Genomic DNA, 19,857 nt, shown 5'->3' on the forward strand with positions numbered 1-19,857 from the left:
TTTTCTTTTTTCAGTTGGGTGGATTTAATTCCCATTACATTGGTACACACATCAACCCAGTCCACTTAATTGCAGATGAGGCCACACATCAATCTCCCAGTGGCGGAGAAACTACCCAGAGGCACTGTATAAAGACACGATGAAGAAATCAATTGAATATGGTGTTAAAGATAAGACAGAGGTTAGCAGGATCTTCACCAAGTATAAATACTGGAATAAACTGACTGAGCTGAAATGACTAATTTCTGTGCTACAGATTCTATGTATCATTTAGCTTCAGAAATGTACACACCACATCCAAATTTATTCAGCCCACTAACTTATGCGTTACTTGCCAAATAGCAAATTTCATATTTCACTTGCAAATTCTCACTTGATTTTAAGTATCATTGCTTCTACTCTTTCAGGTTACTTATGTCATTGAGTGATACCATTAGTTCATTGCCTCACCTCAACAAAGCAGCAGAATCAGGAGGATCAATTTTAATATGGGTATAATCAGAGTGAGAAGGGTGATCTGGAGCAGAAGAGACACCTCAACAGAAAGCTCAGTGGGAGCCTTGTGCTAAGGCATCATTTAGAAGAATCTGCACAGTATCCCACCTGAAACCAGCACGGATGTCAGGGCCAAAGGTGCAAAATAATCAGATCACAAGCCCAAGGGAATGGTTCCCCAGTATAAGGTAAGCTACATAGAGTAGCATTACCACTTCCAGTCACAAAGGAGACTATTGAATAATTTCCCCATCTGTCAGGGCATGAGGCAGCAGGATTGATTTACACAAAAGTTCTTTTAAAACAAGACTATAAATGAGATCTGCCCATTGAAAAATATATTGTTTGGCTGGAAGTACTGCCTCATTTCCAAGGTTGGCACAATGGTATCAGCAGACGTGCTACATAAAGTAGGTGGAAAGCTGATACATAGCACACACAACCTTTTAACCCTCTCCTCCCCTTCTTACACCACCATATAGCTGATTCATTCTACAGCATCTAATGTTGTTGCCTCCTTTATCTTCTGATGATTCCAACATTTGTGAGAGTATATAATGGCAACAGAAGCAAACAACCACATCAACATAAGGCAATATTAAAAGGAACAAAATATTGACAAAAGTTTTGACAATCACCCCTGACACTAGATGGCACCATACTTTAAAGAACCCAAAGTCATAATAAACATGCAAATATATTCATGGTTCTCCTCTCCACAGGATAAGTTTCTGGACACATTTTTAAATTAGGAACTACATCTTAAGATCGATTATTAGCGCAAAATAACTACAATTACAAACATACAACTATTGTCATCTCAGTTATGGCAATGCAGAATAGGAATGTAATTCTCTGGAGCTTTGAAACTAATTAAACAAACAGTCTGATAACTTTAAACTCAGACCGAATTAGGTATGTTGTTCAGTTAAATCTCACTTGGGAATAAAAGAGTGGGAGATTAAGCTATTTTACAACATGAAGCAAGATTTTAGTTCCTTTGTTCAACAACAATTAGAAATACTAAGTCTATACAGGAAATAATTTGAATCATTAAAAAAAAATCAGTAAACAAAAACAATCTATTTTAGTACTTTGGTTAAAATATATTATATTTAGTAAATTAACCAATTAAGTTCAGCAGTATGGAAAAGCTTCACTTTTTAAATTATGGAGATTAGAACCAGAGTATTAATTAGCTAGTCAACCTTTTAAACATTCTCAGTGGTAGGCGTGGCATTTCCTGTATAAACTTAATATTTAAATTATCATTCCTTCAGACCATAAAAATATGCTGAGTAGCATGTCACAGTCTAAGTGCCAAAATGTGTCTTCCCCAGATGCCTTCGTAAATCGCAAGATTAAGGGACTTTTTTTTAAAGTTTCCAAATCACTGTTTCAGTGTCACTGACTGAACCTAGGTCACCATCAGACCCAACTGACTAAAGCACTGACAAGAAGTTACAACCCCAAATATTAGTCAGGATAACTTCATCTGTTGTTAGCCTCACTCTTTGTCCTTCCCTTCCTTTTTTTGATCCTCAAGCTATTCATCCTTACCCAAATTCTATTTATGCTTTGACCTCCCCCCACCCCCATTACCAACTGCCCTTCGTACCCTTGTCCTGCCCCCAACTATCCTCCACCGGCCATCCATGATCCTTGAACATCCCTTTGTCGCACTGATCTGTCCACTGTTACCATGGACTCTGAGGACTTCACTATTGACTTTCCCTCTATAATCCTGGATCTCCCCACAGTCTATTCAATGGTCTGGCAAAGCTCCCCATGAAAGAAATTACTCACTTCCGATATATCAGGAAGACTATCTTTCCTTCTGCACATCATCTTCAACTGTTTGTGAATCTGAGGGCAAATGTTTTTTGTTTGCTGCAGAGGTAATTGCAAAAGGCACCATGTAAGTTGGCAAAATGCTATTTATTGGGTGTGTATAGCATGTTAATTCATTTTAAAAAGGTCCCTCCCGAACGAATGTGGATCTAGCCTCGTGTTGACAAGCAATCTGTCACTACCTTCATTCCCTCTTACATCTGTGATCAGGAACCTTCCTTCATATGATTAACTCTGCCATCAGTCTCCGTTCCACTGGTGGAACCAGCAGAAAAAGTATGCATTCACTGGATATTTAGAATATAATTGTCTGATTGGACTGAGTCAACGTGGATTTAATGAAAGAATAATGTGTTTGACAAACATAATAGTGTATTTTTGAGAATGTGGAGAATTTGGACGTTCAAAAAGCTTTTGCTAAAGTCCCACACAGTGAACAAAATTAAAGTGTATGGGATTTTGGGTAAAACACTAATATGAATTGAGGATCGGAGGCCTCTTACCCAAAGCGTTGATTCTCCTGCTACTTGGATGCTGCCTGAACTGCTGTGCTTCTCCAACACCCCACTGACAAAGCACACAATCAGTATAAGTGGGTCAGTCTCAAGTTGGCAGACAGTGGCCAGTGTGCTACCACAACTATCAGTGATTGGGCCACAGTTGTTCACAATCCATATCAATGATTTATTTGTGAGCGTTAATTGCAGTGTTTTCAAGTTTATAGAGGAGATAAAACTTGTTGGAAATGTGAGGTGTGCAAAGAGGTTTCAAGGAGATTAAGGCAGACTGAGTGAGTGGGCAAGAACATGGCAGATGAATTATAACGTGGAAAAAACTGTTAGATTATTCACTTTGGGATGAGGAATGAAGGGTTAGGCTATTTCTTAAATTGAATTGAATTGAACTGATTGTCACGTGTACTGAGGTACAGTGAAAAGCTTTGTCTTGAGAGGTCAGAAAGTATTGTCCAAAGGGACATAGGTGTCTTTGTTCTTGAGTCACTGAATTCTAGTATGAAGCTGCATCAAGCAGTTCAGAAGGCAAATCTTTACTGTAAGAGAGTTCGACTACAGGAGCAAAGTTATTTATTTCAGTTGTATGGAACATTGGCAAGAACATACATATGGTATTGTGTGCGGTTCTGGTTCCTTGCCAAAGAAAGAAGGGTGTGGTAAAGGATCACCAGACATCGTGGAATGGTGGCATGGTCTTATTAGGATAGATTGAGGACATGGGGCCTATATTTTATGTAGTTTAGAAAAATGTGAAGCAACTTACAAAACTCTTAAAGGATACACAGAATAAATACAGAAAGGATGTTTGCCCTGTATTTGATGTTTGTAACGAAAAGGACACAGTCTCAGAATAAAAGGCATTTAAGGCTGAGGTGAGAAGGAACTACATCACTGAGTGGTGAACCTTTAGAATATTCACCCCAGAGGGCTGTGGATGCTCAGCCATTGCATAGATTCAAAATAAATTTCTAGTTACTAAATGACTAAAAGGGATAGGAGGACAGCATGGGAAAATGGTGTTGGTGTTGAGGTAGGAGATCAGTCATGATTTACAATGGTAGAACAGGCTTAAGGGGCTGAATTATCCACTCGCTCCTATGTTTCTGAAGTTCTAACCATTTTCGATGTTGCTTTCTCCATGGAGGGTTGCTGACCTATTGAGTTATTTGTAACATTTTCCACTCTTTTTCAGGCCTCCAACTTTGAGAGTATTTTAATTTAATGTTACTATCTGATCATATCTATCTGTACACAGTCTTTAAAAATACATCCACATACCTATTGAATTAATTCATCTAGTTTCATTTAGCCTTCCCAAGCAATTTATCCATGCATCAGTTATCATTTTTATGCAATAATTGCAGCAAGATTTTCTGGATACTCAATCCAAAAGAACACCCTTCAGTTTTGTACTTTTGTAATGAACACATTATCTGCAACAAACACGTCAAATACCTTCACCATTTCAAGAGCCTCTCTTGGGTATTGGTCTTGTCTCCTCTGCTGACAACATAACTCCTCTTTTGGCATTTATTTATCATTTAGTTTGCTAAGAGCAATTTATTATCATGGTCAATACACATTTCACATGGTAACACAAATGATAATTAAATCTCAGTATGCAAAATAATAAATGATGTATCAATGAAACTGTGAGTGAAAAACCATAGTAAAGTCTGTTATTAAACTAACAATAACATGTTATGAAGCTTAATTTGCACCAAATACAATTCAGTGTATTGTGATGCATGTGCAGTTCAAATTATTTGGATATGTTACCATTTATTTTCAAGATTGGAAATGGTTGTCTCAAATTAAAGCAGTTTAATCTATCAGTTTATCAAGTTTTATACGAAATGGAAGTTTACTATAAAGGCTAGACATGTGATTTCTATCAAGCATAGAGGCATATAGATAAAATCATTTTAAAAGACAGTTTCTACAATGGGAGCAGGTGAAAAACAACTTTACTTGTAAGGGTGAGCTAGTTGGAGAACATGACCTTCATTTATATTTTGTACAATTTGCCTTCACAATCCTATCAGATATTAAATGATACTGTGAATGAATCATTCAGGAAATTTGCTTTTACTGGTTTGTGCCCAAATCATTTTATTCCTAAAGGGATATTTAAATGGTACACTTTTTTCAACTTAAACAATAGGTAGGATTTTAGTCAATTATAGATGCATACAGGTGTTCTGCATTCTACAGTTTATCAACAACCAGTTATAATTCAACAAAATACAACCAGTGCTAGTAAAGTGAATATGTGGTTAAAGAAAAAAAAAGGCTTCACTGCTTTAAATAGTAATGGAAATTCAGAAGCTGAAAAAGGTCAAATAGGCATCATTACATTGCAATGGAAACTCAATGCAAGACATGCAATTTACTAAATATGTTCTATCGAATGAATTTGTACTAACATCAGCATAACGTGAAACAGCTCAAAAAAGTCTAGTTAATATCTTTCATCCATCTGTATTTTCATTCAATAGATGAAATTAACATTAAGAGCTTTGATGTGTTTTGGAAAATAAGAAAAAGAAAAAAAACCACAATGTGAATGAAGGTGAAAATGTTGCCACAAAGCAAAGCTGTTGCATTAAAGGTACATGCAGAAAGGTCAGTATATACTGAATGAAAAGATACCACTACAAACCACATTTTATTCCACTTACCTACCAACCAACTGTTAACTTGAATCGTACACAGATACTAGAAGACTATGCTTATAGAGTAACAGGCATTCTATTGCTGACATGGGGGACTTTACAAATCATATTACTTAACATTCTGGCCTGATTACTTCTGTAAAATTTATAGAGATAACCTACTTCACTCAATATTCATTATCCATTGATTTTCTACTCATGGATCTGCATCCTTATGGAGGTAGGCCTCAGATCGCATCTTAATTTCTTTTCATTCTCTCATCCAGTTTCTCACACAATAAACATTGTGTGTTCCATCGTGATACATAGAGAGGCAATTTTTTTGTAGTTTTTTTTAAAACATCTGTGGGAAGTCTGTGCTCCTTTCCTTCACAAAAAACGAGGACTGAATGGTATTTACATAGTTCAAATTAGATTGGGTTTGGAAGAAATAGGTCAGATATGAATTCCAGCAACAAGAGATGCTTATTGCACTGTTCATGCCAATTTGTTTTCATAAATAAACAAGCATGAAACCTTACATCCAGCAACAATAACTCGATCTGTCAGGGCAGTCAAATTACAGGAAAATAACAATGCATTTTGATGCATGAATATACAGCTTATAACAGTGTTAATCCAGAAGACAGAACAATAACTTGTGAATTTTCTACCCGCAGTAGTGTCTGAGCAGTGTAGTCAGGAACCAAATAAATCTAATTGAAAATCTGATTAATTCATTCTGAAGTTGCATTTCTTATAAAACAGCATGCTTTACTATATTGTCTTAATAAATGAATTAACAACAACAACGAACTTCTAACTCCAAGCAATTGATTGATATCATAGGAAATAATTAGCATCTTTTAAATATGAAATTAGCAAGTACGACCCCCTGCCTGGAACCACATAGGTGTATTTGATTTAATTTTTGATTAGTCATTTTATAATGTAAAATATTTGAAGATGGATTTTGATACAGGTATGGGCCATATGAATCCCTTTCTCTGTGACAATGTCAAAGGTGATATAGATGGAAAGCTCACTGTAACCAAAGTCTTGAACTTTTCAGTATTTTAATAGTCAATGAGCTGTCTTCTGAACAGAACAATAAATAGAAACGTAATGTAACTAAGTAAAGGGGAACTCACAGAGTGTTATTTCTGGAAATCAAATACTCTTTAACAAATGGATATAGTCTCCCATCAGAGACATAAACTACAGCTTTGACATCTTGTTGATATACTTTGAGTAAACAAGCATTCATTAAAGTCATCAGCTTCTCATTATCTCCCCCCTATTCATTTGGTGGCCCACTACTTGGTTATTAAATGTTCAGTAAAGTCATTTTATTGTACCAGCTAAACAGGAAAGGTTCGAGGACTCTAAGTTCTTTTTCAAATATGGTGCTGGAGACAGATAAATTTGCAACAGCTAAATTATTGATTATTTATAATGGACTGGTGTGTGAACCTTTAACTTGTATGATACATAAAGAACCATTATTTTTAAAAGTGTACCATTCCAATTAAGAATTTTCTGCACATCTTTTTATTTACTTGCTCAGAATTCATAAGCAAGTTGTTTCAAAAATGGGTCCAGGTTGATCTAGAAGAGTCCTGGCCATTTTCTGTCCTTAATTGAACTAAGGTTTACCATACAGCTTCATGAAAAAACAGTTTCCCTTTAATGAGATACCAGTTTCCAAAAACAAATAGAAAGGAGATATTTTCACTGTGGTTATATTGAGGTCATGTCTACCTTTGTTCTCCAGCATTAATCCACAGGATAGCAGCAGAGTAGCTCATCAGCACGGGAAGGATATATGCAAACCCCAATGTATGCATTGACATCTCTGGTATTAACTTGCATAACAATGAAAACTGCATCAGGTCTTTGCTGGCTTTTGGTCATATAGTTACCCTATCAGTTTCCCACAAGACAACCAGCTGACTCAAGGGACTTTCCATAAAGTCTAGTGATTGTGGAATGCATTCATTTCAGGTACTGTGATGTAGGCCATGGATTTGATCTTGCATTTGAACTTGAAAGAAAGGCTTGTGATTTCTTCACAATATCATTCATACATGTCAAATACCCAATGGAAGGGATAAAATTAAATGTATTTTGTATGGGGTGTGATGGAAGAATTTTTTTTTAATGCTTATTGCAGCCTCAGACAATGGCTGCATAATTATTGCATGCTTCAGGTCAAATTAGTTGTTGCTAAGATTTCTCGCTTCATGGATTAAGAACAAGGAAAAATAGTTGGTTTTTGAAGTAAATGACCTTCTTAAATCATAACATTATTATAATACATCCTAATTATAAAAATAAATAAAAAATGAATGGAGAAGTGAGCTGATAAAATGGGACAATAGAGTCAATCATTAAAAATTAGTCAAAAAGACTTTAGCTGCTTTATTCAGACAGACGATGCTGTTAACTCATTAAACAGAGCCAGCAGATGCAGCAGCTTCAGATTCTTTCCTTATGGAGGAACATTACTCAGAACATACATCGAAACAAAATGCTTTGAAGATAGTAATGTGCACTTCAGAATGCACCTATGACACCTTATATTTATGAAGAAAAATTAATATGTCAAAGGCAGAAATCCTTTCCTTTTCTCAAGCACAGCATGATGATGAAAGGGTTAAGGACTTAGGAAAGGAAGTGCAGCAATTAGCAAACATCAAGTTTCACACCATTTCATTTTAGTGGCTGATTTAATTGTCAAAATGTCTCTTGCTCATATCCTAAGAAAAATCAGAAATTTTATTGATGTTGGAAACATTTCTGTACAGCAAACTACAGTGAAGCAGCTATCAGAGGTTGTTTCATGATCAACTGCATTTTCGATAAACAGAGCTCTCATCATGTGTACAATAAAGTTGCTTTATAATTTTGTGTAGTTAGAGGAAAGGCATTTGACACAATCGCCTATGAACTGTAGAAGTGATCATGTTAAAAAGAATTCTGCTTACCTCCTCTAGCTGACTGTGGACATGTTGGACTATTAGATCAATGGCAACCATGTTTCCTCCTCCTTAAAACAAAGCAGTAGATAAAAACATTGATTGCAGGGACATGTACTGCAAAAATGATGTGTTTTCAAATTAACTTTTGTCACCTCCCCCACATTGTTTCTCAATAGAAATTGCATCCTTTGTGAAGCCACAGCTGGTATTTAGTTAGCTGGTAAGCAATATTCATTTACTTTATTAAATAAGTTTGTCCTGGCTTATGTGGTTGTCTCTGCTTTAGGAACATCTGGGAATGTTTTCACATGAAAAGATAAAAGTGAAACTAAAGGGGTGAAATCGCACCAGAGAAATTATTTTGCTGATGATGCAAAATGAAACTTAATTTCAGAAATGAGCTGATTACTGACAAAAATTTCTAAATTTCTTATTTTTGTTACATCTAATTTTCAGACACTCCTTTATGACTCAACTTCTCATCAATAACCTATTAACATGTAGACCTCGGCTTTGTTAAGGATTGCTATATGTGAGTATTGCTAGGAAATAAAAGGAGTAACAGTAAGAATTAGAAATTGGACATATTTTGGAATTAGGCAGGATTAAAGAAAGTTCCATCTGAATTCAAGACACGGGTCTGCTTAAATTGCATCGGAGTGTGAAATATTTAAACATCAAAGGCATAAATCATATGAATTTAGAGACCCTGCATTTCCAGAATACAGTCTCACTGAACAGGGTTGGACACTGACTGGACTTCAAGATTGTAATGTTGAATCTCCAGCCTGCAATTCCATTGAACACTGCTTCTCACTGGGAGCTCAAGATTGCCCAATTTATTTGAACATGCATTTTGGATGTGTGTCAAATCAGTAGAATGCTAATGACAGCAACATCGTTTACAATTGCCATATAGAATGCAATATATTCTCAATTTCAATTTGCCTCCCCTTTATTAACACTTCCACTGTTTTAAAGGTTTTAGCTTCAATATGTTCCTTTAAACTGTCAGTGCAGACTAGATAATACAAATGGCCTTTGTCTATACTGTATGGATTCCTGATGGTTCAGTGGTTAGCACTGCTGTCTCTCAGCGCCAGGGTCTCTGGTTCGATTTTAACCTTGGGTGACTGACTGGGTGGAGTTGCACATTCTCCCCATGCGTTTCCTCCTGGTGCTCAGATTTCCTCCCATGTGCAGGTGAGGTGGACTGGTCATGGGAAATGCAGGTTTGCAGGGATAGGGTGGGTCTAGGTGGAATGTTCTTCTGAGGGTCGGTGTGGATCGATGGGCCGAATAGCCTGTTTCGACCCTGTAGGGATTCAATGATTTTAGCTCTCAGGATAGCAAATTCCTCCAATGCAAAGCCAACTTCTAAAGTTTACAATTGGAGTTTGCTACATGCTAAAGGGGGTTCAAGGACACAGTCATACAAACTTATTTTTTATAACACTCAAACATTTAAATATTGTAAAGGCAATCCTCAAAGTGACAAATAGCTTTGGTTCACACATTAATGGCAGTTTAACACAAAATGGTCAAATAAAAAACAGTTGCTGCAGAACATGCCAAAAGGTATTGACTAATTAAAATTGTACCAAAAAGTTATATCAATTATATCAGCGGTTTTATTTACTTTGACTCAGTTCCCTAGGTTTTGTAGAATTCAGAGAATTTAATAGCTGACATGAGGTAAAGAGAATTCAATCTGAAAACTGCACCATCCCCAGTCTAGTGTTTAAAATAACAATGTTTAACAACACAGCAGCACTGAGAATTAGATCAAGTTCTTTACCTCCAAATGTCAGATGAAACCCCACCAAGTTTCAGAAAAAAATTGGTAATTTTTTTTAAAAAAATCTGGATTTATTGAAAGTGGGGAAACTGGAAAGACAATGTTATGGAGTATACAGTGAAAATGAGACAAAATTCTTTGATTTTCATAATTATAAAAGATATATTGTGAAATATTAAACAATTCTGTATTCCACACGGAGTTTCAGGACACGATAGGAATATAGGCTAGAGGATTGTTTGTTCCCGCGCCTGTCTTGTGCTCCAGTTGTGGGACCACAGGATCTCTGAATTTGCCCTTTAATCCAGTTGGCACAACACACAAAAAGATTCAATTACAAAACAAAACTATACAAAGCTGAAATAATTTGTTTGAGTTAGGTTAGGTTTACAATTTGATTCTGAACTGTTTGCATCTGAGGTTAAGAGAATTTGACATAAAGGCATAAAAATATTCTTCCAAATACCTCTGTTGCCTAAAGTATTTCCAGGTTTGGAATTCATTAGGTTAATTTTAGTTGCAGGGTCCTGATCCTCAAGTTTGGCTGAATTCTGGATCAGGCGACTAGCAAGACAAAAGAGCACACTTTGCAGCTCTTATTGATCTCTGAGACTAGCAAATGATTCAAAATATATTGTGACTACAACTGCCTGTCTATGATAGTGAAGTGGGAACCCTTGTCTTGGCTACTGTTTTCATACTGGGTGTGCCTCTGCACTACCCAAGTCCTACTTCCAGGAAGTTATTACTATTCTACCTCTGACTACCAGCCATTCCAGACGATGGAAAGTCCAGTTGCTGATTGAAGACTGCCCTCAATTGGTGCTTTACAATTGGGCCAATGGGTTACTTGCTACTGTTAAATGAGGAGCCTTCATTCCCCAGAAATGCCTTCCTGAATGTGAAAACATGCTGGCAGACAAACACACTGGCAGACAGCTCAGAGTTGCTAGCATGTTAGTTACGTCCAACTCTGGGATAAAAATTCGGCTCCTTATTGCTCTCAGAAGTGAAGCTGGTTTTAAAAAAGGGAGTACACTATTCACTTGAGCTGAAACAGACGTTAGAAGGTTTCAATTCAAAAATATAACAAATAAATCTAATCAGAAAATATTTTCTTAAATTTTGTCAATAGAATGAGTGTCCTGGCAAAAAACATCATCATTTATTGTCCATCTCATGAGAACATGTAATGAGCCACTTTCTTGAGTCACTGCAGGACAGGTACTACAGCAGTGCTATTATGGAGGGATTCCAGGATTATGATCGAATGAATGTGGAGGAATGCTGGTATGGTTTCAAGTCAAGACTTTGATAGGAACGTTCAAGTAATGGCGTCAAGCTATTCAAGCTTCAACGGAGGATAACTCTTTAAATGGAAGAGTTATTAATGACAAAAAGTAAATTTAGCAACTATTAGTATTACCCCAAGGTATTTCTATAAAGTCCACTAGCCATTTGCATCCTAGAGAATTGATTTTAATGTTTATGTCCTCATCTTCACATTGTTCATCTCATCCTTTTCCATACATTTATGTCATTCATATATCCTCGGTTCTCTTCCAACACATCCAGACTTCCTATTCCCCATTACCAGTGGACACTTTTTCAACCATTATGCTCTTTGTACAGCATCTCTGTTTTTTCATCACCTCAGTGCTGTCAAAGCTTCCTAAATACACTATTCTTTGACCACGATTTTGGATTGTCTATCTCCTTTCGCTTCCTCATGTTGAAGTGCATGGTAGCATTGCTCAGTGAGTAACACCAATGTTGAAATAACTTCTTTTCTGCGGGTCTCTTGGACTGCGAACTGAACTTTAAACAGTGTGTTGTGGAGGAGTGTTGTCATGTTGCAAAATATTGAGAATTTATTTGGTATTGAAATAGAGCTGTTCGTTGCCTTTAACTTCTGTGAACTAAACTGACCTCATGTTCATGAAATGTTTTCTGTCTTTCTACTGACAACACTTGGTTGGCATCTCATTCACATGCATTCACTCTCTCCACCATTGATGCTCAATAGCAGCAACGTGCACAATGTACAAGTGTTTCATCCAGGCTCCTTAAACACTACCTTCCAAACCAACGACCATCATCATCAAGAAGATGAAGGATAGCAGATACATGGGAACACTAGCACTCACATTTCTCCTCCAAGGCACTTACCATCCCAACTTGGAAATATATCACCATTTCTTCAGTGTTACCAGGCCAAAGTCCTGGAAATTCACCCCTAACATTATTGTGGGTCTACATACACCAAATGGACTGAAGCGATTCAAGAAGGCAGTTCACCACCATCTTTTCAAAGACAACTGGAGATGGGCAGTAAGTGCTGGTCCATCCAGTAATGCCTACAACCCATGAGTTAACATAACAACAATTACCTAGGAATACCAAAACTGAATGAGATTCTCATAGCTCATTACTTTGAGTATTAGAGTTAAGAAGTCGTGTTGGGTTTGTACAGGACACTGGTGAGGCCTCTTTTGGAATACTGTCTCTGATTCTAATTATAGAAGGGATATTATTAAGCTGGAAGGAGTTCAGAAGAGAGAGAGTTACCAGGAGTTTGGAGTTATAAAGAATGGCTGGATAGACTGGGACTTTTTTTTAAATGGAAGTGTTGAAGATTGAGAGGCGACCATATAGATGTTATAAAATAACGACAGGTATAGATAGAGTTAATAGTAGTTGTCTTTTCTCTAGAATGGAGGATTTCAAGACCAGGAGGCACATTTTTAAAGATAGCGATTTTCAGAAAACACAGAAGGGGCTTTTTAAAAAAAAAACACACAGAAGGTAGTTCACACATGGAATGAACTTCCTGAGGGGGTAGGTACAATTTGGATTGGATAAGTGCAAGAACAGGAAAGGTTTGGAGGTACATGGGCCAGGAGTGGGCACATGGAATGGGTTTATTTGGGGATTTTGTTCGGCATGGGCTGGTTAGACTGAAGGGTCTGTTTCTATGCTGTGTGACTCTATGACTATGACTTTGTATCTTTGGGGCAGCCTTCCCATCATCTGCCTCCCAAAGTTACATTTTCCACCCAAAGTTTATTCACTCACACCAGAACTAACTCATTTATTTTAAATCTGTTAACATTCATATAAAAATAATGCCATTAGTAAAGCCTTGGCCTGACTGGATCAGGGAATATCAAACTATTCAATTTCAATGGTGAAGCTAAATATGTTCAATAAACATTGTTAATGTCATTCAAATAAGGCAAGTACAGTTCAATAGTTTTACTTGATAATAGTTTTGTAATAACAACTCCTTTTCTTTTGAAAGCTTTAATTATGACTGGTTTTCATGATCATTGCATTAACAAATTAAAAATTGTGTATCAGTGAGTTTTACCTCTTGGAACCACTATGTCAGCCAGACGCATTGTTGGTTCAATGTACTGTTCAAAGGATGGCTTTACAAATTTGTTGTACAGTTTGATGACTCCTTCAATATCACGGCCCCGCTCTTTAATATCTCTACGTAGGCGTCGTACTAATCGAATATCAGAATCTGTGTCGACAAAGATCCTCATGTCCAATAGCTACAAGCACAAGGCAGCATTGTTGAGCATTCTCCATGAAAAACTTAAATTTATAGCATTTCTAAAAAAAAACAGATTTCTCCTTGACCAGAAATGAAGTGTGATTTTTCAAGAAAGATCACAAGCCCCAGAATTGTGAATAAAACAAATTGTGGTATTTAATATTTTTATATATAAACATCGTTAATTTCATTTAAATACAGGAAGTACAGTTCAATAGTTTTACTTGACAATAGTTTTGTAATATATGTATATCTTGTGTGGTTATTCTCCTATCAGAAAGGATGATGAAATAATTCTGTTCATTTAATTGCCATTACCAGTATTCTACTTGAAACTACAAGTTTTTCCTTTGGTCAGTTCTAAATTGCAGAGTGTTTACAAAACCCTTCCAAAACATCATACATGTTTTGAACACATCAGTAGAGGGGAACAAACATCCAGGTAATCAGTTATATCAACACTGAATACAATAGAAAGTCTTGACATTCAATTTAATAAGCAATGCTTCCTTTTTATTTCAATTCAATTATGGTTGCACTTGTGAAAACATTTTTGAAAATGGATGAACAGAACTCTGATTCTACAAGCACTATCATAGTGCTTTTGAACACTGACACAAAGTTTTCTTCCTTCAGGTTATGCAGCATCTTCTGAATAAAGGATTTTTAAATTAAGTAAACTGGTGGGTTGTTTATTTCAGGGGTATTTAGAAAAACATATCATCAGATGTATTTCTATGACATAAGGTACATTACAGCAGTTTTATTTTTACATTTAGGACTTTGCACCAATTTTCTTTTGGGCTATATCCAATACCTTTGTCTTTTTTTTAAAAAACTTATTCACTTCACAAAAAATTGCATTTGTTCTAATAGTGATTTTAGTCATTCCAAATTTTTAAGAATCAATTGTGCTTTCATTGCTACTTTAGAAGGCTAATAACAGAAGGTTGTCACACTGATTATTTATCCCCAGGGTAGGCTGCAGGCTTCAACTTAGCCTACATCACTAGGGTCCTGAAGAAGGGTTACACCCAAAATGTTGACTTCTCCACTCCATAATGCTGCCTAGCTGCTGTGTTATTTCAGCCACCTGCCTGTCTATTTCGGATTCCAGCGTCTGCACTTCTTTTTGTCTCTACATCACTGGTATACCTGGTTCCTATTTCTATTGGCTGTAATGATCCAACATGAAGTAAATTTGAGATTGGGCTATACCAGCCCAGCATGCAAATTCAAGCCATTGAGCTTATTACATTTTACTAGGAGTGCTTTGTTGCACCAACATCAGCCTTTGTCATTTCATGATGACAACTCTTGATAGGCCAGGGGATGAAACGCTATTAGGAGTAGGTGGGAACACAGGAGCAAGGACTAATCAAATCATAGCAAAAGCAAAAGGCTGAGGCTATACCTGCTCCTAATTCATAAGAACGTAAGAACCAGGAGAAGGAGAAGGTAATTCAGCCCCACAAGCCTGCTCTGCCATTTGAGATCATCACGGGTGATCTCATCTTGGCCTCAACTCCACTTTACTGCCTGTTCTCCATAACCCTTCAATTCGTTACTGTTCAAAACAAAATCTATCTAGCTCCTCCTTAAATTTACTCAATGTTCCAGCATCCATCATAGTCTGGGGTAGTGAATTGCACAGACTCATGACCATTTGAGAGAAGTAATTTCTCCTCACTGGTTTTAAATCTGCTACTCCTTACCATAAAATGAAGACATCTTGTTCCAGGTTATCCCACATGAGAAAACATCCACTTTGTAAATTACCTAGAGTATCTTATATACCTCAAATAGATCTCCTCTCATTCATCTAAACTCCAGTGTATAGACCCTAAACAGCTCAATCTCTCTTCATAAAACAAACTCTGAAATTAATCCAGTGAACCTTCTCTGAAATGCTTCGAATACAACTACATCCCTCCTCAAGTAAGGAGACCAAAGTTGTACATAATACTCTAGGTGTGGTCTCACCTCATGCCTTGTACAATTTTAAAATTCTATTCCTTTAGCAAGAAACATTAAAATTCGATATGCCTTCCTTATTTCCTGCTGTAGCTGCATATTTGTTTTCTGTGATTCATGCACGAAGTCACATAGATCCCTCTGCACCAAAGCACTCCACTTTCTCTCTATTTAGGTATTAAAGTTGCTTTTCTATTCCTCTGACCAAAATGGATAACCTCTCATTATCCATGTTAAACTTTATCTGTCAAAGTTTGGCCCATTCGCCTAACTTGTCCATATCTATTTGTAAATATCTTCATAACAACTTAATTTCCCACCTATTTTATAGTGCCACCTACATATTTGGCTCTGGTACTTTTTATCCCCAAAATTGTTATAGATTGTAAATAGTTGAGGCCTGAGGTCTGAACCCTATGGTATCCCACTAGTTACATCTTGCCAACCCGAAAAGGACCCATTTTTCCCTCCTCTCTGCTTTCTTTCGGTTAGCCAATCCTTTATCCAAGCTAATAAATTACCCTACCCTAAGTGATCTTACCTCATGTATTAACTTTATGTGCAACACTTATCAAATGTCTTCTGGAAGTCCAGATATACAATATTTACAGCATCCCCATTATGCACTCTGACGAAGAGTGTCATCTAGACTTGAAATGTTAGCTTGCTATCTCTCCACAGATGCTGCCTGACCTGCTGTGATCTGCAGCATTTTTGTTTTCAGTATAGAATTCAGCATCCACAGTAATTTGCTCCCTTCCCAGTTATCCATCTTGCTCGTTGCATCTTCAAGGAACTCTAGCAAATTAGCCAAGCACGATTTACTCTTAATAAAATCACACTGCCCTCTGATGGATTGTACTTTGACTTTCCAAATGTTCTGTTAGTATTTCCTTAGTAATGGATTCTAACAATTTCCCAATAACCTGCTAAACCAACTGGTCTGTAGTTTTCTACTCTTTACTTCCTTCCCTCCCTTTTATAATGAGAAAGAGTGTTATATTTACCATTTTGCCAAGGACCTTTCCAGTATCAAGGGAATTTTAACCAAATGATCCACTACCTCTACTGCCATTTCCTTTAAGACACTAAAATGCAGGCCATTAACCTTGAGAATATTTTTGCCTTCAATCCCAACAGCTTGCTCAGTACTGTTCCCCTCGTGATGATGATTGTTCTAAGTTCCTTCCTTTCTCTGACTTCTGCATCACCTATTATTGAAATGGTATTAATATTCTCCACTGGGAAAACTAAAGCAAAATATTGATTTATTGACTCCATTTCTATGTTCCTTACTATTAACTCCCCAGCCTCATCTTCCAAGGAACCAACAGTCACTTTAGCCATTTTATTTCCTTTCATATACTCACAAAAGCTTTTGCCATCCATTTTGATATTACTTACTTTCATAATTTATGAATATATCCATGTCAGTGTGTAATTACAAAAACAGACATTAAACCAAACTTGTCAATTGCAGAGGAACAATAGTTGACACTCTGCATAAATTAATAACCTGCTCTAATTTTAGCTGGCACCCATGAATAACAAGTTAAATAAAATTAAAATTAAGGCCACCAGTGATTCCCAAAACACTAGGAGAATTCTTTCCACTGCACAATACTAACAATTTAGTGGGTTATATTCAAATTTTTAGCATCTTAATAGAAACAGAGGGCAGACTTTTACCAGCCTGTAGGAAGTGGGTTCTGATGCTCATAAGGTGTAAATGTCCTGGAATTCTCATTAACTCCGGATCTTGACATTATTCAACCCTCTTTAAAGATTTCCCCCGGGCAGATTTAAATGCATGTTAGGAACAGGTTTAGTATGCAAGAATCTGTTGAGGTCATTGTTAGGGTACAATTTTGACTTGTTTTAAGCCTAATTCCTGGATTTTCCAAACTTCAGACTGGACTTCCAACCGGTCAGCAAGTTGTTAGGGTCTCCACAGTGGAAATGGTTTCTTCTGTGAAACTAGCAACCTGAGAAAACTTGGCCAATAAGAAGTTACTGTTCAGAAGAGAATTCTTTCACTGTTAATAAGTGATGGTCTCTTATAAAGCACTTCATCTGTCCAGCATAGCACTCAGCTGAAGATGTACTTCCCAGTTAGCAGTCTTCAGCACAGTATGAGAGCAACTTAAGTAGCTGCACTGGCTGTCCCTGCTGAAGGTCAAGGGCAGAGGCCATAGCACCAGTTGACATTGTGCTATCTATCCAAGATGTCCTGCAGGGACAGACAAGATCCAGCTGGAAGGAGGGTCTAGATTAGAGTGGTGCTGGAAAAGCACAGCAGTTCAGGCAGCATCCGAGGAGCAGTAAAATCGACGTTTCGGGCAAAAGTCCTTCATCAGGAATACAGCTGGAAGGAGACAACAAAAGAAGATAAACCTTCATGAGATGTCTGCCCATTAGTGCTTCAGGAAGCTCAGGCAGTCACGGCAAGTCACTGCTGCAACCTCCTGTAAGACTATGTCTTTACCAGCGAGCCAGATATTGTCACTGACTGACAGTGTCTGTCACTGGAGAAACATCCCAGTGAATATCTAATCTCAAGCTCCTTCTGGAGGCTGAATCTTTCACAATGTTATGTGTTCTTTTCTCTACACAGAGAGGAAATGCAGAGAAGTGTAGCAGTTTGTGGACAATGAGCTACGGGTGAAAGAGGGCAATTGGATGGTTTTGAGTTAGCATGGTGGCTCAGTGGTTAGCACTGCTGCCTCACAACATCGGGGGCAGGTTTTGATTCCAGCTTTGGACGACTGTATGTATGGAGTTTGCCCATTCTCCACATGTCTGTGTGGGTTTCCTCTGGGTGCTCCAATTTCCTCCTACAGTCCAACGGTCGGTGGGTTAGGTGGATTGCCATGGCAAATGTGAGGTTACAGGGATAGAATAGAGGTATGGGTCTGGATGGAATGTTCTTTGGAGGATTGGTATGGGATTCTATGATTGAAGTCCACAATACTAGACTTGCATTCCAGAGTGTGTGGGAGGTGATCTCATTGAAACTTTCAAACATCTTTCAGGGAAAGACAGGATAGTTGCATTTGCAATGATCCCCCTGGCTGGGATGGAGTCGTCGAAGGGGATTGATAACTAATTTACCCTGGGAAAAAGCAACAGGCAGGCAAGCATTTTAGTGAAATGAGATTCCCAATCTGAGGATGATCCAACCATTTGCAGGTGCCAAGGGGAAGATGATTCCACCCAGAGTTGACATTTATGGTTATTAGCATGAAAAATTATCAAATGAAAACATTAAGCTGTTTTTCTTTCCATAATTGATGCCTAAGTATTCCCAGCATTCTGTTTGTATTTCACATTTTCAGCATCTTTAGTACCTTGCTTCACATTTCATTTGATTGCCAGTCCATAACATCATGCACTAAGGAAACAACACAATCTATGCTATGATGACACTATCTTAGACACGGTTGTTTTCATGAGAGATTCACTTGCTTTTTCAAAGATTTCAACATCAGTATAAACACCATACTCAAGACTTGTCACAGTTGAAAAGACATTAAACAGGATCTAAGGAAGATTTTCAAAACATGCTGCAATTTGAACACTGAAAAATTGTTACCACTAATTGGTAATTCATTAACTAGGAGACACAATTTGAGGATCGTCACACAGAAGGGGTTTAGAAGTAAATAATAAATACAAATATTTGTTGACACTTGGAACACTTTAAACATTTTGGGACAGAGAAAGGAAAGGAATTCTTAACTATTTCAATAAAAGGTACGACACAAGAGCAGAGACATAGGATCGCAGGAGATAGATATAGTTGAAGAATTAGAACCAGTAAAGATGTGACTAAATAGTTTACTTCCCCGTTGTAATTTCTATGATCGTACTGAATGGTTGATTCATACTGGAATCGGAAGGCACTGATCTTGGCACAACGGTATTAAATTTGATGGCCAAACACCACGTGTACAGACAGACAAATACTTAATAGATAATAAAAGGTTTTACAAGTAAATAGGTGAACCCAGATTCAAGGTTGAATGTG

The 19,857-nt window shown here is 37.2% G+C and overlaps 1 protein-coding gene across 1 annotated transcript in view; it reads right to left on the minus strand.

The window, feature by feature from the left end:
* The window catches only part of LOC122560129 (uridine-cytidine kinase-like 1), a 157,807-nt gene that overhangs the window by 52,185 nt on the left and 85,765 nt on the right, over nucleotides 1-19,857 (minus strand). Inside the window, exons 6-7 of the mRNA XM_087994882.1 lie at nucleotides 13,665-13,854; nucleotides 8,503-8,564 (exon numbers count right to left, since the gene is read on the minus strand). Of these exons, the coding sequence (XP_087851008.1) occupies nucleotides 8,503-8,564; nucleotides 13,665-13,854 (252 nt within the window). The remainder of the gene's footprint in view (nucleotides 1-8,502; nucleotides 8,565-13,664; nucleotides 13,855-19,857) is intronic.

Source organism: Chiloscyllium plagiosum, unplaced genomic scaffold (assembly GCF_037043375.1).
Source record: "Chiloscyllium plagiosum isolate Xiang-an unplaced genomic scaffold, Cpla_swu_hap1 HiC_scaffold_15, whole genome shotgun sequence".
Taxonomy (NCBI): Eukaryota; Metazoa; Chordata; class Chondrichthyes; order Orectolobiformes; family Hemiscylliidae; genus Chiloscyllium; species Chiloscyllium plagiosum.